Raw genomic sequence first — 25,768 nt, 5'->3', positions numbered from 1 at the left:
TAGGGCATCATATTGGCTAGGGCCGGCTCTGCACACACACACACACCCTCTTCATATGTAGCTATCTGGCATTCATGTTGAACATTAGGAGTGTGCTCAGGTGCCTTTCCCAATAGTAATATAGATACACAAGCAAAGTGGACGGCACTCCAAGTCAGTCATCACAATAAATTAGACACCAGCATACCTTTATAGCACACCTACAGTACTCCCTCACCCACGAGCGTGTCACAATGTAGATGCTTTGGCACAGTGGTGTGCCGATATATATATATATATATATATATATATATATATATAAAGAATGCACAAACACCTCTTTCACATAAAAACACACAAATGCCTCTTTCACTTAAACCCCCACAAATACCTATTTTACTTAAAAACACACAAGCGTCTTTTTCACTTAAACACACAAAAACGCCTATTTCACTTAAACACACACACACACACACACACACACACACACACACACACACACACACACACACCACTCACACTCATGCCTCTTACTTACACATGCCTCTTTTACTTAAACACACACACACACGCCTCCTTTACTTAAACACACAAGCCTTCTTCGCTTAAACACACACGCCTCTCACTTACACACACGCCTCTCCCTTACACATGCCTCCTTCACTTAAACACACACATGATTCTTTCACTTAAACATACACATGCCCCTCACTTTTACACACACACGTCTCCCTTACACGCACACACGCCTTTCACTTAAAAACACACACACACAAAAACATACTCATGCCTCCTTCACTTACACACACACACACACACACACACACACACACACACACACACACACACACACACACACCTCACTTAAACATGCAAACATAAAACACAGTGCTGCCAACATTTATTAAAGACCCCCCAGCACCCCTCCCCCCTCCAACTACACCCCCACCCCCACACAGTGCACCTGGAGGCAAGTGCTGCCAGTGAGTACCTGCTGCTACCAGCCCAATGGAGGAACAGAGAGCTTCACTCGGCCAGCTCAACTGGAAGGGCCTGGCAGGAGCTGCGTTCTGGAGCTCCCCCTAGCTGTAGCCACAGCCAGCTCTCTGTATATATAGTATACTAGGAGGCAGCTTCCGTGTCACTGACACGAAAGCTCCTCGCAGCGAACGATCGCCAGGGTCAGTCAGCTGGAGACAATGGAGGAGATGTGCCCCCTTGAGGTCAGGAGCCCGGCGGCAGCCGACTCCACTGCCTCCCAGAGTTCTGCCCCTGGGTTCAAACCAATGTGACGTAAGGAACTGTAACACCACGTTAAGGTCCCATGGTGCCACTGGGGGCACAAATGGAGGCTGGATGTGCAGCACGCCCTTCACGAAAGTCTGTACTTCTGGAAGCGAGGCCAATTCCCATTGAAAGAAAATTGATAAGGCCGAAATCTGAACTTTAATAGATCCTAGCTTTAGGCCCGCCTCCACACCAGCTTGCAAAAAATGGAGAAACCGACCCAGCTGAAATTCTTCCATAGGAGCCTTCTTGGATTTGCACCAAGACACATACTTTCTCCAAATACGGTGGTAATGCTTCGCCGTTACCGCCTTTCTAGCTTTCAGTAGAGTGGGGATGACCTCTCTGGGAATACCCTTTCGAGCTAAGATTTAGCGTTCAACCGCCATGCGTGAAACGCAACCGCGGTAAGTCCAGGAACACGCACAGCCCTTGCTGTAACAGATCCTCTCTTAGAGGAAGAGGCCAGGGATCTCCTATGAGTAATTCCTGAAGATCCGGATACCAGGCCCTCTGTGGCCAATCTGGAACAACGAGTATCGCCTGAACTCCTGTTCTTCTTATGATCCTTATCACCTTTGGGATGAGTGGAAGGGGAGGGAACACATAGACCGACTGAAACACCCACGGTGTCACTAGTGCGTCCACTGCTATCGCTTGAGGGTCCCTCGACCTGGAACAATACGTCTGAAGCTTCTTGTTGAGGCGAGACGCCATCATGTCTATTTGAGGAAGTCCCCAAAGACTCGTCACTTCTGCAAAGACCTCTTGATGAAGACCCCGCTCTCCTGGATGGAGATCGTGTCTGCTGAGGAAGTCTGCTTCCCAGTTGTCCACGCCTGGAATGAAGACCGCTGACAGAGCTCTTGCATGTTTTTCCGCCCAGCAAAGAATCCTTGTGGCCTCCGCCATCGCCGCTCTGCTCCTTGTTCCGCCTTGGCGGTTTATGTGCGCCACCGCTGTTATGTTGTCCGACTGAATCAGGACGGGTAGGCCGCGAAGCAGATGTTCCACTTGTACAAGGCCGTTGTAAATGGCCCTTAATTCCAGAATGTTTATGTGTAGACAAGTTTCTTAGCTCGACCATTTTCCCTGGAAATTTTCCCCCTGTGTGACCACTCCCCAACCTCGGAGACTCGCATCCGTGGTCACCAGGATCCAATCTTGGATCCCGAACCTGCGACCGTCTAGGAGGTGAGAACTTTGGAGCCACCACGGGAGAGAAATCCTGGCCCTGGGAGATAGGGATATCTTCCGGTGCAAGTGTAGATGGGACCCGGACCACTTGTCCAACAGGTCCCACTGAAAAACTCTGGCATGAAACCTGCCAAACGGGATGGCCTCGTAAGCCGCCACCATCTTCCCCAGCACTCGAGTGCATTGATGAATCGACACTCTTGCCGGTTTCAGAATTCCTTTGACCATGTTCTGGATTTCCAGAGCTTTTTCCAACGGAAGAAAAATTCTCTGTAGTTCCGTGTCCAGAATCATGCCCAAGAACGACAGCCGTGTTGTCGGAATCAACTGTGACTGGCAAATTTAGGAGCCAGCCATGTTGTTGCAGAACTGTCAGGGAGAGCGCAATGTTTTTTAGCAACTGCTCCTTTGATCTCGCCTTTATTAGGAGATCGTCCAAGTACGGGATAATTGTGGCCCCTTGCTTGCGCAGGAGCACCATCATTTCCGCCATTACTTTGGTGAAAATCCTCGGGGCCGTGGAAAGACCAAACGGCAACGTCTGAAACTGGTAATGACAATTCTGAACAGCGAACCTCAGGTACGCCTGATGAGGAGGACATATGGGGACATGCAGGTAAGCATCCTTTATGTCGACTGACACCATAAAATCCCCCCCTTTCAGACTGGAGATCACTGCTCTGAGAGATTCCATCTTCAATTTGAACCTTTTTAAAAACAGATTGAGGGATTTTAAGTTCAGAATCGGTCTGACCGAGCCATCCGGCTTCGGGACCACGAACAGGCTTGAATAAAACCCTTCCCCCCGTTGTGACGGGGGTACCACGACAATGACTTGCTGCTGACACAGCTTTTGTATTGCAGCACACACTACCTGCCTTTCCGGAAGAGAAGCTGGCAAGGCCGATTTGAAAAATCGGTGTGGGGGCACGTCTTGAAACTCCAGTTTGTATCCTTGGGCCACAATTTCCAGCACCCAAGCATCCAGGCCCGAGTGAACCCAGACCTGACTGAAGAGCTAAAGACGCGCCCCCACCGGTGTGGACTCCCGCATGGGAGCCCCAGCGTCATGCGGTGGACTTAGCAGAAGTCGGGGAGGACTTCTGCTCCTGGGAGCTTGCCACAGCCGGCGACCTTTTTCCCCTCCTCTTGCCTCTAGCAGCAAGGAAGGAGGACCCTCGTCCTTTCTTGAATTTATTAGACCGAAAGGACTGCATCTGATAGTGAGGCGTTTTCTTTTGCTGTGTAGGGACATAAGGCAGAAATGAAGACTTACCCGCAGTAGCTGTAGAAACCAGGTCCGCGAGGCCTTCAAACAAAACTCCACCTTTATAGGGCAGAGCCTCCTTAGCCTTTTTAGAATCAGCATCACCATTCCATTGATGAGTCCACAACGCCCTCCTAGCCGAGATTGCCATGGCATTGGCCCTTGATCCCAAGAGGCCAATATCTCTCGCAGCCTCCCTTAGATAGATTGCAGCGTCCTTGATATGACCCAGCGTCAAAAGCACGCTATCCCTATCCAGGGTGTCTATGTCAGATGACAAGTTATCTGCCCATTTTTCAATCGCACTACTCACCCATGCCGATGCTACGGCCGGCCTGAGCAGCGTACCCGTAGTGACATAAATAGATTTCAAAGTTGTTTCCTGTTTACGATCAGCAGGATCTTTAAGGGCTGCCATGTCAGGGGACGGTAGCACCACCTTCTTGGACAAACGCGCTAGAGCTTTGTCCACCCTGGGAGATGACTACCACCATAACCTATCCCCGGAGGGAAACGGGTATGCCATAGAAATTCTCCTGGGAATCAGCCACTTTTTGTCAGGAGCTTCCCAAGCCTTTTCAAAAAGAGCGTTAAGTTCATGAGAGGGAGGAAACGTTACCTCAGGTTTCTTTCCTTTAAACATACAGACCCTTGTCACAGGGACAGTGGGGTCCTCAGTGATATGTAACACATCCTTTATTGCCACAATCATGTACTGAATGCTCTTAGCCAGTTTGGGATTCAACTTGGCATCATTATAGTCGACACTGGAGACGAATCCGTGTCGGTATCTGTATCTATTATCTGGGTAAACGTACGTTTCTGTGACCCTGAAGTCTGAGTTTGTGACAAAACATCTCCCATGGATTGTCTCCATGCTTGGTTCTGAGACTCCGATTTGTCTAATCTCTTATGCAACAAAGCCACACTTGCATTCAAAACATTCCACATATCCACCCAATCAGCAGTCGGCGGTGCCGACGGAGTCACTCCCACATTCTGTTCTACCTCCGCACCAGCCTCCTCCTGGGAAGAGCATCCTGCCTCAGACATGTCGACACACGAGTACAGACACCCACAATCACACTGGGCTATAGGGGACAGACCCACAGTAAGGCCCTTCAGAGAGACAGAAAGGGAGTTTGCCAGCTCACACCCAGCGCCTCACCCGGTCTAAAGGAATTTACAAACCCCAGACCTAGCAGCTCTTTTATATTTAAATAAATACAACACCAAATATGATGTGCCCCCCCCCCCCTGCTTTTGCACCCTGTTACTTGAGACAGAAGTGAAGGGCCAGGACCAGCGTCTCTGCAGCTTGCTGTGAAAAGAAAATGGCACTGATTAGAGCTGGAGGATGAAGCCCCGCCCCCTACATGGCGCGCTTGTGTCCCGCTATTACTTATACTGGTGGGGGTCTGTATACAGTGCCTATGCACTGTATACTGTCTTGCCAGTCCCCAAAATTAGGTTTAATTGCTGCCCAGGGCGCCCCCCCTGCGCCCTGCACCCATATAATGCCGTTAGTGTGTGGGAGCTATGGCGTGCAGTGCGACCGCTGCGCGGTACCTCCGAAGATCAGAAGTCTTCTGCCACCTCTGAAATCTTGCTTCTGCTACTCACCCGGCTTCTCTCTTCAGGCTCTGTGAGGGGGACGGCGGCGCGGCTCCGGGAACGATCAGCTAGGTGCACCAAGTGATCGGACCCTCTGGAGCTAATGGTGTCAAGTAGCCTAAGAAGCAGAGCCTTTAACTCACAGAAGTAGGTCTGCTTCTCTCCCCTCACTCCCATGATGCAGGGAGCCTGTTGCCAACAGTGCTCCCTGAAAATAATAAACCTAACAAAAGTCTTTTCTAGAGAAACTGTGTAGAGCTCCCATAGTGTGCACCAAGTCTCCTCTGGGCACAGAATCTGAGGTCTGGAGGAGGGGCATAGAGGGAGGAGCCAGTTCACGCCCATTTAAAGTCTTAAAGTGCCCATGTCTCCTGCAGATCCCGTCTATACACCATGGTCCTTTTGGAGTCCCCAGCATCCTCTAGGACGAAGGAGAAATATATATTTTTAAATAGTTTAAAATATATATATTTCTTAAATATTTAAATATTATATTATGCACATCTGCAGAACGGATCTCCTCGCCAGAAAACTGTGTGACACAGTGGGGCGGCGCGGTCGCATGTTACCTGACCATGCCAGATAAGTGGTTAATAAAGGGCGCTATCCACCTGTCTGAGCACCAGGGAGGATAAGGTGTCCTCACAGAAGGGAAGGGGGCTGAAGTCTGCAGACAATCCCCCCCTTATGCCTAACTCGGCCTGATTTAGAGATGTACATATCCCCGATGATTTATGTACATCCCTGATGGTGGGGCGGCTGCGCATACGCAAGACATGTTCTGCGTATGTACATAACGGGTCCTGCGTCCTTAGCACGCAGTACCCCAAAGCCGCATCATGTGGGCAGAGGGGGTGGGAGGAGCTGGGTTGTTCCCCTGAGAGAGTGGCTAGGCCAGTGGCTGTGTCCTTGGATGCATCACTCCAACACCTTAGCCTACAGTGACTAGAAAGATGGCAAGCGGTTATGCTGCGGCCAGCTACTCCTTTTGGGCATTCTGCTAGAGAGGTCACTACTGCTGGAGTGTCAGCCTTAAGGGGATGGGGCAACACGCACAGGCACGTTTGGTGGGGGCTGCAAGTGAGTGAGTTTTCCAATCCATTAATGAAATCTGTGACCTCATTTCCCCATACACACGTCTCCTGCCTCATTATATCTTGGGTTGGGTATCATCTGTCGGCACTGTACATGGAAGTGGTTGGTGTGGCTTACAGTAGGGTCACTTCTGGCTCCGCTGCTAGGTCAGAGGTTTGTGCGGTGGCGTTTGGAGTGTAATAGGTGGTTATGAGCTGGACTTTTCAATGCCGAGGAAATTAGAAGTTTGAAATATTTCATAATATCACATATTTACTTAATATACATTTCAAACACTTATAATTGTCAGCAAACGACCGAATCCAAGTCCGCAGTGATGCTATGTACTTATATTGTGTTTTGGTGAAAGATTTTGGCCACATCTATAATAAATTTAGACTGTTAGACGTTGCTGTAATAACTCACTCTTGAACGCCGTCTTCAAGCGAATGATTTATACTGTATGTAGGTGACCTAAGACCATATAAGAGAAGTTTAGCTGTAGACAGCGTGCAATGGAACGGTTGCATGAGGAGAGCTCAGCACGCAACAGGTAACATGAGCCACCGCATGCGGGTGGCTTCCATTCAGTGCCAGGAGGAGGCTGGGTAAAGCCCAGCAGCTGCCCCCCAGCGTGACGGACAAAGATACACCCCTAAACTGAAACATTAGGGGGTGCGGCCGAATGGGCACAAGCCCCGCCTACTTTCCACTAGACTCTGCCCGTCTCGGACGCTCGTGCCTTAGGCGTGTGCAGCCCTATTTACCATTCTGAAAAGTAGGGAGGTATGTTTACAAACGGCGTCTCCCAGTAGTCTGATAATACTCTGCTAATAGGAATGATCAGGCAGATGTATTAAGCCTGGAGAAGGGATACAGAGGTGATAAAAGAAGAAGTGATAAGTGCAAGGTGATAACGCACCAGCCAATCAGCTCCTGTCATTTTTCAAACTCGTAATGATTGGCTGCTGCGTTATCACCTTCCCCTTATCACTGCCCTATCACATCTCCAGGCTTTATACATCTGCCCCAATGTACCAACTGGTCAGACCAGGTTCCCAGGCAACCTTACACTGCCACTGTTTACAATACAAATAATAAATCCCAACATTTCATGAATTTCCTTTCAAGTACCCGGCTTTGAAATATGCAGTCTGTGTGTAAATCACTGCCTCCAGCTGGCAAAGAATGCCGGAATCTGTGATCTCACAATAGCCCAAGTGCCGCAGTTTGTTCATCCTGGCTCCACAACTATAGTACATGGGGTCACGGGATAAAGAGGGGGAGGAGAGGAATGAGCAAGACTTGTGATTGTAAGAATACTTGGCTGATGTACAGTAAAATATAGCTCAGAGCAACACGGAGATGAATGGCATCAAAGTTAGATGAAACAATTCCAGGAGATGCATTCCCCAGTAGGAGAGAACAGGTTCCACCTGCCTAACAGCAGTGGCCAGGACCATTCATATCTTATGCTCTGCTGTTGTCTAATGACATATTTCCCAGAACCCCGCCCGGCTCTGTGTGGGACCAAACCAGCCTCCATCCAATCAGTCTTCTCTCTGGCCTGAACAGGTTTGTGCTTCAGTTACACTTTATGTTTCCCACATTGCGTTCCTTCCTCTTGTGATAAAGCAGAAGAATGTTATGTAAATAAGAGTGACGTCTACAGAAAGCAAAGATTTGTACAGCCCACAGCTACCGGGAACAAGCGGCACACAATAACAGAGGTTTATATCACTCATGGGTAAGTAGGGCGTGAGGATACTTAGGCAATGCTTAGTCTTTTCACTCTGAGAGACGACTGATCTGACGGTAGGTCAGCATTACCCATCACCTCTGCCCTTCCCGGTACCTCAACTTTTTGCGGGGCTGATTAAGGTTCTTAGGGCTCCTACCAATAACATTGTCAATATGATATACTGTGTTCCTTGCTCTCCTCACTAAACTGGCATGGAATTTTCTTCAATAAATCCCCTAGGCAAATAGTGTATGAAAGACACACACTCAAGGGACTCAGCTCAAGGTCTTCCTGCTTTTGCTTGGTACACACAGTATCATAGTCTATGGAGACTACAGGATCCACTTGTGGCAGAACCTTCACTGCCCTGTAACCAGTCCAAACAGAGCAGTAAGCTCAGTCCTCAGCTTACTTGCAGACACTCTGCAGTGAGTGGCTCCAGCATGTCTGCTAAAGCAGGATGCACCATGGTAGGAAGCTTGCAGCATACATATATATGATCTGAGACATTGGGTAGGCCTAGGTCATTGGCGTTTCTATAATGGGTGAAATGTGTGCGGTGCACACAGGCCCAACGTTTTCCTACTTACCTTTCCAGAGCGGCAGTAAAAAGATCACCGGAAAAATGGCTGCCGCGCATGTGCGGTATGGATTTAGTCTCCAGCACATGGCAGACACCATGTTTCCAGAGATCTGCGCATGCGTAGTAGACTCTGGCACAATGCCGGAACCTACCACGCTGTGCAGGGGAGGGGGCCCACCCGGGCCCTGCCCATGGTCCCCTGTTAAAACACCCTTGACCTGGGTACTAAGGGCCTGGCCTTCAGAAGGGTAATATCTTACGGTGGAAGCTGTGGAGACCGTATTCCAGCTATGACATTCACTGCGCTCTCTGCGGCCCAACACAGACCGCTTTTGGTGGAAAGAAATATTATACAATACTGTTCCAAGCAAACAAACGAGACCATGATCAACTTACAATAATTGTTGGAGACTCCTGGATGGTTTTAAAATTCATTTCTTCAAAGTAAATGTTGAGTTTTGCAATCCCGTTCCTGGTAACATAAAAGTAAAACAGATTGAGACTTCTCATTCTCAAGCACTGCCGATAGGAAAAAAGACGAGCAGAGGGACAGTGGAAGTAAATGAGGCTAGATGATGAATTACTATTAAATACAAAATCTGGGTCTTTACAAATGACTGAAGCAAAAAGAAAAAAAAAAATGATTGTTTTATGAAAATCAGTTTTTGGTGTTTCCTCAAAATGCAGGTAAGAAGAATGTCCCCAATTAAAGCGGTTTCAAAACTAGAAAGAAAGACTTTTATAATGGCAGTGTACCTTATTTCTATTTTATTATTTATTTATCATTTTATTTTATTTTATTATTTTAGTGGAATCATGGCGGATGACAGCTGACGCTTTGTGATTTTATGGGGCCCATTTGTCATTAAATATTTGCCCTTTCTATGGGGGATGCTATTACCAAGATGCAGAATGTGATTGGTCCCCCCAGAAAACGCCATCTGAAGATTGCACTATAAAGGCGAAGAAACGCGTTACAACTTACAAGTAGCCCTATTTCATCAGGAGCCACGCCATCTGCTCACTACACCCTCCAGGATTATATTACAGCTGACCCAGAAGAAAGCCCAAGTCCACTATCGCTGCACTAATCGGGAACACCAGCAGCAGTGGGTAAGAGGGAGCATACAGAATAGTCACAAGCCTGGCAGAATCAATATATATATATATATATATATATATATATATATATATATGACCGCGTTTGAAAACCTCGGCCCTAACCTCTCACATGGGTCTACTGATGTGGCATAACTGCCAACTAAAAATCTGCCGTGACGCTTATCACATGGACAGGAAGAAGGCTGCAGGACTGCTGGGAGGGGAGCCCCAATCTGGTGAAGCTGTGGCAGGGGATGACATCCAGCAGGTGCACATACCTGGGTGACCCACCAATGCCCAGCAGCAGGGGTGACCCTGCAGGTTTCCCTGGCCGGGTTGCAGGAGAACGCCAGCATTTTCTGGTCTATCAGGATGCTGAGCCCGTGTAGAGTCTCCACCAGCAATGACAGGTTGCAGGTAACAAGCTCCAGCCGCTGGATCACCACCTCCAGCATACAGAGCTCCTCTGCTCCGCTCCGTAGCTGCACTCTATTCTGGTGCCCACCAGCCCCAGAGTCCACCCCAGCTGGGAGTTCCTGGAGGAGTCAACACCTATTGCACCCAATAATGTCAGCAACTGCCTAAAGAGCCCACGACCCTCCGCCTCATCACTCACACAGCTGTCAGCTCTAGAGCCTATACACACCAGGGTTCCCCCCCAACTCTCACTGCACCCCCTAATCTCCCTTGACCCCCAGATCTATTAGGATGGCCAGACACAGATTAAATGTATTGATAACGTGCCCCCGTAGAGTTAAGCTGCCATCTCCATAGAGGTCTATGGGGAAAGGCGGAAAGAAACACTAAATAGGCATAACTTTTCATACATCTAGGGAAGGTGAGAAAATCCCTTTCTCCTATGCAAACACTAGGGAAAGGGCATTGTTCACTTAAATACACCCCATAATTACACATATAGAAAAGCATTTAATAGCTCCTGCTTTAATATTATGCTATTAAATTAAACCCCTTTGAAATGTATTTTCCTCTAGCACTCAATGAATTTGCTACTAAATGACAATGGTATCTGGTCTCTAGGTCGACAGTGTCTGGGTTGACCACTATTGGTCGAAATGCATTAGGTCAACATGACAAAAGGGCGACATGAGTTTTTCACAATTTTATTCATTTTTTTAACTTTCTCATACTTTACGATCCACGTGGACTACGATTGGGAACAGTAACCAAGAGAAGCGAGCCATGCGGGGGGACACGGTGCACTAATTGGGGTTCCTGGTTACTCTACGAAGACAACGACACCAATTTTTTTTTTAAACTCATGTTGACCTTTTGTCATGTCGACTTTGCTCACGTCGACCTATTTTGGGTGTCGACTTAGTTACTGTCGACCAATAGTGGTCGACCTAAACACTGTCGACCTAAGTGTGGTCGATGCTATGAACCACACCCATGACAATACCTGGATGTAGAGGCCTGAGAAATACAGGGGGCCGGAAGTAATGACGCCTCGAGTTCGGCGGCCTTGCGGGATGGTGGCCGACCTTGGACAGTTTTTTTTAAAGGGGCATTCACTTACAAGGCAAAACCATACCTTGGAAGAGATTGCCCCTTTAAAAAAACAAAAACCTGAGTACAGGCGGCATCCCGCACGGCCGCCAAACTCGGGCGTCATTTCATCTGCCCAGGATGTGAGGTTTCATAAGAAGTCGTGCAATGTGAATGCGGAGCTTATACATTTCTATATGTAACAAGGGAGACCAGTATAGCAGATGCAGACACAGTATACGGACAACAGACCTTACCTGTCAGTAAAATTGGACTGTGACAATGTGTGGAAAACCCAGCTCTGGAAGAAGAGACATTCTGTCACATAAATACTGGATTTAATCATACAACATTATTATTTTAATATCTAGAGGTAAAACTCTGGTCAGCCAGCGATGAATGGGTTACAATGGACCCCAAAGTAAGGATCATTGATCCCTATAATCAAGCGTGGGCCTGTGCGCCGATACAGATGGGCAGTGCATGCATTAGTTAAGGACCATATGTGTTACTATTTGCTTTAATTTATATGGTGCCACCAAGCACAGAGAAAAGTACTATGGTATGAACAATACAATCTAAAGAAAACAGTCCACAAACAAAGACTACATGGGAAAACAGGAAAGGGATCCAGTCAGGATCCCGACTGTCAAAATATCGACATGGGAATTCCGACACTGATGGAAATGCCAGTGCAGGCATCTCAACAAGGGCCACCATCCCGACGCCAAGATCCCGAACGAGCGTGGACTGGGCCGCCAGACAGGTAAGCCGGGGGAAAGGGGTTTAGGTTTAGGCTGCGGGGGGAGGGTTAGGCTGCGGGGAGGGAGGGGGGGTGTTAGGTTTAGGCACACCTGGGGAGGGTTAAGCTGCGGGAGAGGGAGGGTTAGGTCTAGGTTGTGGGAAGGGGGGGGGGGGTAGGTTTAGGCACCAACGGGGAGGGTTAAGGTTAGGCTGCGGACAAGGAGGGTTAGGGGGCATTGGGGTAAGGGAAGTATACTTACCTTCCCCATGTTGGGCATCTAAGCATCCCAACCGCCGGCATAACCTGCCCAATGCACAGTATAACAGCGAGATAATTATACCGCTGAGTAGTTTTTTACATGCCCACCCCAAGGCTTTTTTGCTAGCTTCAAGGTGCAAAAGGTATAATTTAATTGTGTGGACCTGAGAGATGCTCGCTTTTTCACAATCAAGCTCATCACCCACGAACACATGGAACTGAATAGGCCCCATGGATAAAGCTGGGACAGTGACAGTCAGTTCATACTGCTGTGTGTTACGGTACGATAGGAACACTTAATGACAATCTGCAGGTTGTCAACCTCATCGACGTCCTCCTCTCACCCGGAAGGCGGCCATTTTGTAGGCTGAAACGATTCATGAGAATGCATCTCGCCAATTCTAATTAGAAAGAGCGCTGGCAACAGGACTTTTCTGCGCCATGTGGCGGCCACGCCCCCCACCCCTGAGCGCATGACATCATGTGGAGGGGGCGGGGCAGGCAGTGTCGGGACTACAGCACTGACCGGAGCATCCTCAGCCTCAGTGTGCACGTCTGCAGCATCCAAAGGAAACCTGCTAGCCAGAGGCAGGGACTGTGAGTGAGTGGCGGTGATGGCCACAGGGCTCTGTGCTCCATGCGGTGGCGCCACTCGCACACCCCTAGTTACAGCCCTGCTGACAATGTCTCATCTCTTTTCACTGTAAATTATTTATTTAATTTATTTATTAACACTTAGGGGTAGATTTATAAAAGCGTGGAGAGAGATAAAGTAACAATCAGTTCCTTGCTGTAATTTTTCCACACAGCCTGTAAAATGACAGAAGCTTATTGATCGGTATTTTATCTCTCTCCAAGCGTTGATAAATATCACCCATAGTAATGAAACAAGGTTGAGTACCTACAAACAGGTGCCAGAAGGTGAGGCCCCTACCAGCAATCTTACAGTCTATAGGGAAGGGACTTACCTCACTGACTTTGGTTGGCCAACGAGAATACCCTGCGTTAAGCTGATATTCAGTCAACCTGTAAGAAGAAATGAAGACAGCAGACGTCAGACCTCTTCTGCATGTACAGAGCGTTAGTATGCAGGACCGATATCAGTTATCAGCACAGTCCCTTCAGAATGAAACGTTCCTTCCACACAGTCCCTCTTTCCCGTTTCCAACATAAGGATTCTCATTACCACTTTAAATCACTAATCGCAATGGTGACCGCAAACCAGAGGCTATAACATTTGGGCCTCTGCGTTCTTTCAAGATAAATATCACAAACTGTATTGGTATATTATTTATATTGGGGGGATAGTTAGCCGACCTTTTAGGTAGGTGCAGGTTATGCTTAATTTACCTTTGATGCAGGTTTAGTAAATTAGATGATCTCAAACTATTAATCCAGCTCTGGTATACTTACTCAGAGCCCTAGACGTTACCGTGGAGGGGCGGGGCCTCATCTATCCAGCCGGTAGTGTGGGTTATTGGTGGGTGGTCATGTGTGGTCACATAGTGGCACAAGGAGTATGGCTTCAGTGCAGCAAATGCTTCTTCAGAGAAGGTTTCAGCCTGCAGGTCCCAAGATTGCAGGGATGTGAGTAGAGCAGAGGGCATGCATAATGTGAATTAGGGCATTACAGTGTGGCATAATGTGCAGGGCCGCCATCAAGGGGGTGCCCTGTGTACAGTTGTCCCGGGCCCGGCCACTCTGACAGAGTGGAGGGCCCGGGCTGCACACACAGCCAGCCGTGGATATTGACCGCGGTTGGCTGGCTGCTAGTCAGTGGCGGATTTATACGGGTGTGGAAAGGGCGATCGCCCCCCGTACACCTGCCCAACACATTTGAGAATTGAAGCCACCGCCAGCGGCGCTGGATCCATGCCTGTACTTCCGCGGGACGTGCCGTCCGAACAGCAGCAGCACTGACTGAGTGTGAGAGACCACCCTCCACCGCTGCTGCTGCTGAGAGTCTCAGCAGTGGCGGTGGGCGGTCTCTCAACTCAGTCAGTGCTGCTGCTGCTTGGACAGCACGGCCCGCGGAAGTACAGGCATGGATCCAGCGCCGCTGGCGGTGGCTTCAGTTCTCAAATGTCAGCCTGAGCAGTGGCGGATTTAGTGCCAGTGCAACCGGTGCAATGCACCGGGGCCCAGCGCACTTAAGAGGCCCAGGCCGCATGCTGGGATGGGAAGAGGGAGGAAGCAGGAAGGAGGAGGGGACTCAGGGAGCTGCCTGCGGATGTAGGAGTAGTCTGCGACTCTGCGTTGCTTGAGGACTGACTACTGAGGAGCCTGACCGCTGCCATCCAGATAAAAAGTACGTTATTTCATAGTTAAATAATTCAAAATGTTGATCCTGCATATATGTGTGTGTCTGTGTCTAAACATATAGAGCTGCCCCACTAGTGTAGATTATATATATATATATATATATATATATAGAAAGAGTATTGTCCACACTCACGTCTTCAGAAAACATTGCTGGGGTGACTTCCAGATAATTGGGATCAAAGTCCCACTCCAATATAAATCCAACAAAAAAGGCAGGAGCACTCACCAGTCTTCAAAGTAGTAAAATTGGTTTTTATTCAGATCATTAGTGCAGGAATCAGATCGACGTTTCGGTCTGCATGTAGACCTTTGTCAAGATAATTACAGACTGAACAGAGTGCCCTTATATACCCCCATAGAGACCCACCCACTAGTTGTATACTTGCTATAGGGTTCTCCTACAGCTCCGCCCTACCTACCCAGTCCGGTTCAAGCTATTCATTACATTGCTAAATTGCTATATACCAACTTCGTTGGATATATCCAATATAGAATGCATACTTAACTATGATTCTTTAATGTCCACAATACAACATAGGACTTTGGGACCACTTGCGGGTGTCTGATCCCGGATATGCTGTGTGTAAATTCTATTATCCGGTTTGTTGTTTAGTTTCTATGGCAGCGCCCGACATCCGGTCAGGTGATGCGTTCCACTGGCAGGAAGTGAGGAGGCCGCTGGAACGCACGCCGGAGCGCTCGCCTCACTGATGTAATATCAAACACACACAGCTCTGTGATCTCTTCTTTGGACCTGACTGGATCTAGGTAGGATGGTGTTTGGTACTCTATGTACCTATTCATTTATTGTCTTGTATAAACAATAGGTACGTTTTTACAATTGTTGTTGTTATATTTATATGGGGTGTGGGGGCGTTGCTTTTGATTAACTAGTGGGTGGGTCTCTATGGGGGTATATAAGGGCACTCTGTTCAGTCTGTAATTATCTTGACAAAGGTCTACATGCAGACCGAAACGTCGATCTGATTCCTGCACTAATGATCTGAATAAAAACCAATTTTACTACTTTGAAGACTGGTGAGTGCTCCTGCCTTTTTTGTTGGATTTATATATATATATATATATATACCTGCATAGGCAGATTCGGGGCGAAAGGGGGGGGCTGCCTATTTATTTCAGTCTCAGGCCTGACAATTTCTGGTGGCAGCCCTGATAATGTGAACTAGGGGCAGTTTGCAGCAATCATTAGAACTAGGGCACTGTGTGGCACTAAAGTAAACCAGATGCACAGTGTGGCTCTAATGGGAACTGGGGGCAGGGTCCAAGATGACAAGAATGTGAGTAGCAGTGGGGAGGCATAATGTGAATTGGGGGCACTGCAGTGTGGCATAATGTGAACTAAGGGCAGTTTGTAGCAATAACGTGAACATTGTGCGACTCTAAATGTGAAATTGGGGCACTACTTGGCACCAATATGAACTAGGGGCACTGTGTAGCTCTAATGTGAACTGGGGGCACTGCAGTGTGGCATCATGTGAACTGGGAGCACTGCAGGGTGTTGAATACATTTTCTGGGATTATTTCCACATAACTACATAAATATATCATTCTGGCAATTTTATTGGTAATTTACTGGGTGCCTCACACCCCATTGCGACACTGGCCACGCCCCTCCATCTGATAACCACTCCTGCCCTATGGCTAGCCACGCCCCTTTAGTGGGCCCCTGTCATTACGTTCCCCTGGGGGGCCTTTCTGGCCAGTACGGCCCTGTACGTATTAATAAAGCACCATCAGAAAGTATTTAAAGCCATCCTTCAGCTGAGTCACCATCTGGTTGTGTAAATTAGTGGCAGAGCTGGGTCAGAGAGGACAGACTTCTGAGAACTGTTATACTGTAGATGCTGAAAGGAGATGAATTTTGCAATTGCAAAGATGATGTTAGTGCCACTGCCAGAAGTCTTAATAAGGGTCTTCGTGTCTGTAGGATAGAAATCCAGGGTTCTAGAGTTACAAGATCAGCATGTCTACAGATCCTTGGAGCAGACTCAGCAGAAAAATGAATATTTCGTTTTAAATACATTTCGTTATTTTACTCCACCATAAGTCACAAATAACTCCGTTCGCTGATTGCAAAGTTCTTTAAAATAGGGAAGAAGGTAGCATGGACTTGTGTTGTAAACTTCCTAAAATGTCTCAAATCACGAGCTTTCAAGGTTGCAACATCGTTACTGCGTCATTAGGATGCCGCCCATGTCTCTATAGGTTGGAAAACATTGCGCCATTGGATTATTTTCCCCACTACCAGCAGAAACATCAATGGTGCCATACAAAATGCAGAACCCACATAATACTCAGACTTTTATACATTTACTAATTCCTACTTTCTGCTGTAATTAAAAAAAAAAATGTTGAGAATGGCTAAGAAAAAAAAAGGAAGCTCAAATAAAGTATAGTGACTATAAATACACATAGATCAAATAGTTGTAAACAATATATTGCCCCCATAATAGCTAAAATAAATCAATGCTCAAGTTTATAGTACAACAAATAAAAATGGCTGAAATACAAAATAGCTCTAGCACATATAAACACATAATTGTGCTAATTGGAAGTTCAAGCAAACAGCAAAATAATACTGCAAATGGAAAATTGCTAAAATACATAAGTAATCGCTAAAACAAATAGTTTATATAACAGTGAAATACCAGGTAAACAAATAGCACGCATCAATAAAAATGAGTGATATTGGTATTTTATTGAAAATAAAACCCAGTGTAGCCAGACTATATTATAAAATTACAACATCGAGCAAATATTTCAGACACGCAACCTGAGAAACTCTAAGGCTGATTGAGAGGTTGGATGCAAGCTGGACGCAGGTGCAAGCGAATTACAGGCTCGCATTCAGTATTCTGTATTTAGACTTGGCTGCATCTGGGCTGCTGTACTGCCCTCATCCATCTGCTTATGAAAGTATCTCCTTACTAGGTGCAAATTAACTCCTCAGGGGTCCCTCTTTCTAGCAGCAACTCCCTCCCACCCCCCCCCCCCCCCCAATTTCCCCCCCACGCCTGCCTACCTTCTCTGGTCATCCAGTGCCAGAGTGTTTGCTTTCAATGTGCCACAAGCTATATATGTTTTATAATAATTATATTCAATATTATAATCAGGGGATTAAGTCTGACTGCCCTGGCTCAGTTAAATCCTTTTAAAGGCCAAGATGAAGATGGCTCCATCTGTATATATCTTTTTTTTTTTTATTATATATATTCTCCTCTTGGGTCACGTCTTCTACAGGAAACCCCCCAGCTCGCAGTATGGCTGTACTTACAGGCATGGCTTGCGACACTTAGCGAAACATCCCAGCTCGTGCTGACTGAATTCTTTAATGAGTTTATAGTAACAATAACCTGTTGGGGTATAAAAAAAAATATTAGTCTTTAGCTCTGGTTTAATGAAGGTGCGGTACTTTATAATCAGCGTAAAAGTGGAGCTCTGCATTGGCGTAAAATGGGCGCATTATTGGTGGCACTAGCCGTGAATAAGACGCAGTCGCTATAGCACTAGGAGGTCATCCATTCTTCATATGATCTCATTTCGTAATAACAGATTTCCTTATCTCATGTCTTTTTTTGTTTCGCCAAGTAACCTGGAGGAATGGAAAGAACCTATCCCAATGGTTTTTTGTAAGTAATAAATGGGTAAATGAGGGGTGTGGGGGGAGACTTTTTTTTTTTTTTTTTAATAAAGAACTTTAAGGTGCACTGTCTTTATTTACATTAATTTTTTATTTCTTTTTTTTTTTTTTACAGGTGCTAGCGGTTCCTTGAAGCCCAGGCATGCTGGCTCTTGTGGTTCTCCAAGTGCCACCCTGTCCTGGCAGCATTGCTGGGACTAGTAGTCCACCTGTAAAAAGTAATGTAACATACTATTACCCATTACCTCCACACCCAAAGCCAGGCCGTACGGAGAAGATTCCTGGTTTATAGGGCCCTACACACTTGGCGATATAGATGGACAATATGAACGATATCGTTCAGTGTGGATGCATCAATAACGAACAACTCGCGTCCCCGCAGTGGTTCATCGTTGGTCGATCATCGTTTATTCATGCAAGCCAATTTGGACAGTATCAATGTAATGTAATATCATATCGTCCAAATCAGGCAGGAAAATCGTTCAGTGTGTATGTAAAAAATTGTTGATGAAAAATCGACCAACGATAATATTGTTGGTCGTCAGATTCTGCCAAATAGCAAAGTGTGTAGGGCCCTTAAGAAGGGGAATGGCGACTGGTTTTTTTTTTTGTGGGCCCCACTCTGCAATAGGGCTGGGCACTACGGGTGTCTCTTCTATGGCTACCGGCTGGTGAAGTCTGGTCCTCCTTTTTTTTTTTTTTTGCATAAAACCCTTTTTCTATGTTAAATGTGATGTCTGTGTATGTAGTAATTTTCCCAATGCCAAACTAGGCAGACGAGCTAGTGCTGGTTATACTATAGGGGGAACTTTCTTTTTCTTCTAATTATTTTATTTGAACATCTACTGTTTGGTACGTTATTCTGGCGCGATTCCGGGGCGTTTACATCTTGCTGACTATTACATCCGGCGAGTTGTATGTTTAACATTAGATACATCTGGAGGACGTATTGTGTTGCGGCGAGAACGGTTTACGTTTCCCCCTCTGTTATATTTCCAGTGCCGGTCGGAACATGGAGAATGGAGGCTATCTAGCCCACCTGGATCCTTAATCTGAAGTGTCTAGTAGTAGATCCATGCTGGATAGGTTATAGGAACAAGGTTGAAGAACCTTGTCTTCCTGGCCGCGTTACTCTCTGCTCCCCTCTTCTCCGCTGGCGCTAGTCACCCCCTGTGCTTTACATGGCTGGAAAATGACTGCGATATGGTAACAAAAATCTTTTACTTTGCAGCATATTTCACAAACTGCACGTTCTTCACCGTATATGGGCCCTCATTCCGAGTTGTTCGCTCGCAAGCGGATTTTAGCAGATTTGCTCATGCTAAGCCGCCGCCTACTGGGAGTGAATCTTAGCATCTTAAAATTGCGAACGATGTATTCGCAATATTGCGATTACACACCTCGTAGCAGTTTCTGAGTAGCTTCAGACTTACTCGGCATCTGCGATCAGTTCAGTGCTTGTCGTTCCTGGTTTGACGTCATAAACACACCCAGCGTTCGCCCAGACACTCCCCCGTTTCTCCGGCCACTCCTGCGTTTTTTCCGGAAACGGTAGCGTTTTTTCCCACACGCCCATAAAACGGCCTGTTTCCGCCCAGTAACACCCATTTCCTGTCAATCACATTACGATCGCCAGAACGATGAAAAAGCCGTGAGTAAAATTCCTAACTGCATAGCAAATTTACTTGGCGCAGTCGCAGTGCGGACATTGCGCATGCGCATTAAGCGGAAAATCGCTGCGATGCGAAGATTTTTACCGAGCGAACAACTCGGAATGAGGGCCATAGTGTGCAGCTCATTTCAGCTCTATGTTTGAACTTGCAATGTACTAAAGTAAGAAAATGTACATTTTCACCCCATCTCCAGTTCATGATCATCTCTGCAGCCTGTACACTGACAGCTGTAGCATGCTGTTGTAGCAGGCATGTAGCACATGAACTGGGGAGGTTTCTCAATGCTCCCCCCGGAGGTAGCTCTGCTTACTGCGAGTTCTGCAATCTGTTGGTTTAGTACCTGTATGCTACACTCTTACCCCAGCTCTTGTGCTTTTTGTAATCGCAATACTCCACTCCGTCTGGAAGGGGGTAGAAGGCGTAGGCACAGCCGCAGCGGTCCACCATCTTAGCTTGGAAGCAGGAGCGTACACAGACCTAGATGAGGGGGACAATATAGGAGGAGACAGTAGAAAAGAATTAATATCCCCAACGCCAACAAGTGCAGACCTGGCAATATGATCCGCCACTTCTTAATTAACTGCACCGCGGTGATACAAATAATAGGATTTTGGTTACCTACCGGTAAATCCTTTTCTCGTAGTCCGTAGAGGATGCTGGGGTCCACATTAGTACCATGGGGTATAGACGGGTCCACCAGGAGCCATTGGCACTTTAAGAGTTTAACAGTGTGGGCTGGCTCCTCCCTCTATGCCCCTCCTACCAGACTCAGTCTAGAAACTGTGCCCAAGGAGACGGACATCTTCGAGAGAAGGATTATACACAGATAGTGGCGAGATTCATACCAGCTCACACACAAGGCACATCAAGCTAACATAGCTTGAACAGTCAGCAACAGCTGAAACATTACTTACAAGTAACAATGCAGTACTCAACTAAAACGAAGTTGTACTGAACCAAATAACATTTGCAGGAAAACGAAGTGCTGGGCGCGGCGCCCAGCATCCTCTACGGACTACTAGAAAAGGATTTACCGGTAGGTACCAAAATCCTATTTTCTCTTACGTCCTAGAGGATGCTGAGGTCCACATTAGTACCATGGGGATGTACCAAAGCTCCCAGAATGGGAGGGAGAGTGCGGAGGCTCCTGCAGAACTGATTGACTGAACTTCAGATCATCAGAGGCCAAAGTATCGAACTTGTAAAACTTTACAAATGTTTTCGACCCAGACCAAGTTGCAGCTCGGCAAAGTTGCACTGCCGAGACACCCCGGGCAGCCGCCCAGGAGACCACACATTACGAGTAGAGTGGGCTTTAACAGATTTTGGACACGGCAGTCAGGGGTGTACCTAGGGGTCTGAGCGCCCCTGGCAAAGTAAATTACTAGCGCCCCACACCCGCCCATATTTGAAATATCGAAGGCGCATGTGCCAAAAAAGGGGCATGGCCACTCAGTAGTACCCAAATACAAATTACACCACACAGTAGCATCCCTTACTAACATTACACAGCACAGCAATGGGGGTAATTCTGAGTTGATCGCAGGAGGAACTTTGTTAGCAGTTGGACAAAACCATGGCCCTCATTCCGAGTTGTTCGCTCGGTATTTTTCATCGCATCGCAATGAAAATCCGCTTAGTACGCATGCGCAATGTTCGCACTGCGACTGCGCCAAGTAACTTTGCTATGTAGAAAGTAATTTTACTCACGGCTTTTTTTTTATTTTTTATTCGAAAGAAACAAAAAAATCCCGCACCAGCTTAATCTAATAATGAGTGGTAGCTACAGGGATATAGTCTCTCAATAACTGTATATAATTAATACAGACATATAATTGTAGACTGATGCTACCCACTGATCCTAAAACATTTAGTAACAGTATAAGGAAAAAGGGATCAGTTTCTCTGGGTGCACTCTCTCCCAAGACCAACAAAGATTATTGATATTAGATCTGTGTCTCTATACTTATATATATATATATATAAAAGTATAGAGACACAGGGGGAAATTTACTAAGCTCCCGATTTTGACCGAGATGCCGTTTTTTCATCAAAGTGTCATCTCGGTAATTTACTAAGCACTAATCACGGCAGTGATGAGGGCATTCGTAATTTTTTGCAAGTTCAGGTAAAAAATTACGAATGAATACACCATCGGTCAAAACGCGGCTGTTTAAGTATGAATCTCGGTCATTTACTAAGAAGTGCAAAGCAAAAAAAGAACAAACACTGCCGTGAAAAATTACAACTCGTAAAAAAGTGCTAAAAAAAAACAGACCTTTTTTTTTTATTCGTGATTGGATAGGCATGCACGGATCCATGAGATCCGTGCATGTATATCAGTGGGAAGGGGTGGGAAAGTGCTTATTTTTTCAAAAAAAATTGCGTGGGGTCCCCCCTCCTAAGCATAACCAGCCTCGGGCTCTTTGAGCCGATCCTGGTTGCAGAAATATGGGAAAAAAAATGACAGGGGTTCCCCCATATTTAAGCAACCAGCATCGGGCTCTGCGCCTGGTCCTGGTCCCAAAAATACGGGGGACAAAAAGAGTAGGGGTCCCCCGTATTTTTAAAACCAGCACCGGGCTCCACTAGCTGGACAGATAATGCCACAGCCGGGGGTCACTTTTATATAGTGCCCTGCGGCCGTGGCATCAAAAATCCAACTAGTCACCCCTGGCCGGGGTACCCTGGGGGAGTGGGGACCCCTTCAATCAAGGGGTCCTCCCCCCAGCCACCCAAGGGCCAGGGGTGAAGCCCGAGGCTGTCCCCCCCCATCCAATGGGCTGCGGATGGGGAGGCTGATAGCCTGTGTTGTAAAAGAAAAGATATTGTTTTTAGTAGCAGTACTACAAGGCCCAGCAAGCCTCCCCCGCATGCTGGTACTTGGAGAACCACAAGTACCAGCATGCGACGGAAAAACGGGCCCGCTGGTACCTGTAGTACTACTACTAAAAAAATACCCAAAAAAAGACAAGACACACACACCGTGAAAGTATAATTTTATTACATACATACACACATACATACATACTTACCTTAAGTTCCCACGCTACATTGTAACCAATGATGGGAACTTTCTGCTCAGCGGTGACGTCACTTTAGGTCAACCGCAGGGCAGAAAGTTCCCATCATTGGTTACAATGTAGCGCATAGGCGCTACATTGTAACACTGCCGTGTGCTGCCTGTCAGTGAGGACAGGACCACACAGCTGATCAGGAGAGTGCTACAACGTGGCGCTCCCTGATTGGCTGAAGAAACCCACTTAGACAGAAGTCAGAGTGGCTTTCTGGCATTCGTGGAAAGGTGACCCATGTGCAAACATGGGTCCCCTTTCAGTTCGTGGCTCGGGACACCGTTTTGTTTTTTTTGTCAAGTACGTGGATTACCCCTGGATTTCCCGAGGAGCCTGGACCCCTGGATCTCGTGAGTATAATTTCTTCAACAGGTACCCCTTGGATTCTACTGGAGAAGAGGACCGACCTGCGTGGGAACTTAAGGTAAGTATGTATGTATGTGTGTATGTATGTAATAAAATTATACTTTCACGGTGTGTGTGTCTTGTCTTTTTTTGGGTATTTTTTTAGTAGTAGTACTACAGGTACCAGCGGGCCCGTTTTTCCGTCGCATGCTGGTACTTGTGGTTCTCCAAGTACCAGCATGCGGGGGAGGCTTGCTGGGCCTTGTAGTACTGCTACTAAAAACAATATCTTTTCTTTTACAACAAAGGCTATCAGCCTCCCCATCCGCAGCCCATTGGATGGGGGGGGACAGCCTCGGGCTTCACCCCTGGCCCTTGGGTGGCTGGGGGGGGGGGACCCCTTGATTGAAGGGGTCCCACTCCCCCAGGGTACCCCGGCCAGGGGTGACTAGTTGGATTTTTGATGCCACGGCCGCAGGGCACTATATAAAAGTGACCCCCGGCTGTGGCATTATCTGTCCAGCTAGTGGAGCCCGGTGCTGGTTTTAAAAATACGGGGGACCCCTACTCATTTTTGTCCCCCGTATTTTTGGGACCAGGACCAGGCGCAGAGCCCGATGCTGGTTGCTTAAATATGGGGGAACCCCTGTCATTTTTTTCACCATATTTTTGCAACCAGGATCGGCTCAAAGAGCCCGAGGCTGGTTATGCTTAGGAGGGGGGACCCCACGCATTTTTTTTTATTATTTTACAGTGTTTAATTAAAAAAAAAAAAAAAAACCCCAGCACGGATCACACAGATCCGGCCGAGATTGATTGTAAAAAAAGTCGGCAGTGTTTTGCTAATCACTGCCGTAAAAATAGGTAAAAAACCACGAATGACATCGACATCGGAAGAAAAGAAAAACCCGAATACGACAGCTTAGTAAATCCATCGTAATCAATTCAAAAAGTTGCAATTTTACACTGTCGATGTCATTCGTGATTGAACTTGGACATGAATTTGGAAAATACGAATCTTAGTAAATGTACCCCACAGATCTAATATCAAGAATCTTTGTTGGTCTTGGGAGAGAGTGCACCCAGAGAAACTGATCCCTTTTTCCTTATACTGTTACTAAATAATTCTTTGCAGTTTCTGAGTAGCTCCAGACCTACTCACAGATTGAGATCAGCTCAGTCCGTTTAGTTCCTGGTTTGACGTCACAAACACGCCCTGCGTTCGGCCAACCACTCCCCCGTTTCTCCAGACACTCCCGCGTTATTCCCTGACACGCCTGCGTTTTTTAGCACACTCCCGGAAAACGCTCAGTTACCACCCAGAAACGCCCCTTTCCTGTCAATCATTCACCGATCAGCAGTGCGACTGAAAAGCGTAGCTCGCACACCAGCAAATCTGCTAAGTTTTGTGTTAAAAAACTTAGTGCATGCGCTCTGCGTACCATGCGCATGCGCAGTTAGCAACAAATCGCAGCATAGCCATAGCGAAAATCGGCAACAAGCGAACAACTCGGAATGACCCCCATGGTTTTGCCCAACTGCTAACAAAGTTCCTGCTGTGATCAACTCAGAATTACCCCCCAATGTCCGTTGTTCACGTTATGCTACACAGTAGTAGCATATATATAATAGAGAGAGAGAGAGAGAGAGAGAGAGAGAGAGAGAGAGAGAGAGAGAGAGAGAGAGAGAGGAGGAATAGGGGAAGATGAGAGAGAAGGAGGTATAGGATGAAATGGGAGACAAAGCGAAAGAAGGAATAGGGGGAGACAAGCGAGAGGGAGAGAGGAGGAATAGAGAGACACTGTAGAGAGAGAGGGGAGGAATAAGGGGTGTGTGAGAGGAGGAATAGGGGTAGATGGGAGAGAGGCGGGGAATAGTGGGAGAAGAGATGGGAGAGAGAGAGAGAGAGAGAGAGAGAGAGAGAGAGAGAGAGAGAGAGAGAGAGAGAGAGAGAGAAGGAATAGGGGGTGTGAGAGGACACAGTAACAGCCCCCACAGGACATTTTTATAGACATTAGAAGCCCCCTCACAGGGAGCCTCAGAGATTCCTACATTGTACAGCATGGAGAACAGCATTGTATACATGATACACACACATACTGTACATACATGATATAGATATTTCACACATAAACATACATAACACACACACGATACATATATATCACACACATCACACACACGATGCACACATATGAGACAGACCTGGGCTGGTGATGAGGTCCTGGGCCCCACTGGTGTCCTCTTTGGATGTAGGAGGAAGGCAGTGACCACCATGTGCTTGGCCTGCCCGAACCAGTCCTTCAGAAAGCGTGGTTCATTCCCCTGCAGTAGGGCCACA

The 25,768-nt window shown here is 47.0% G+C and overlaps 1 protein-coding gene across 6 annotated transcripts in view; it reads right to left on the bottom strand.

Moving 5' to 3' along the window:
* SCNN1A (sodium channel epithelial 1 subunit alpha) overlaps positions 1-25,768 on the bottom strand; it is a 147,048-nt gene that overhangs the window by 11,433 nt on the left and 109,847 nt on the right. For all 6 annotated transcript variants that reach the window (XM_063962412.1, XM_063962411.1, XM_063962413.1 and 3 more), the window contains 5 exons: positions 20,368-20,485; positions 17,970-18,048; positions 13,321-13,378; positions 11,607-11,650; positions 9,139-9,214 (listed from right to left, as the gene is read on the bottom strand). In XM_063962412.1, the coding sequence (XP_063818482.1) occupies positions 9,139-9,214; positions 11,607-11,650; positions 13,321-13,378; positions 17,970-18,048; positions 20,368-20,485 (375 nt within the window). The remainder of the gene's footprint in view (positions 1-9,138; positions 9,215-11,606; positions 11,651-13,320; positions 13,379-17,969; positions 18,049-20,367; positions 20,486-25,768) is intronic.

This window comes from Pseudophryne corroboree, chromosome 3 (assembly GCF_028390025.1).
Source record: "Pseudophryne corroboree isolate aPseCor3 chromosome 3, aPseCor3.hap2, whole genome shotgun sequence".
Lineage (NCBI taxonomy): Eukaryota > Metazoa > Chordata > Amphibia > Anura > Myobatrachidae > Pseudophryne > Pseudophryne corroboree.
Note: the sequence above shows the minus strand (reverse complement) of the source record. Positions and strands in the feature narration are given on the sequence as shown.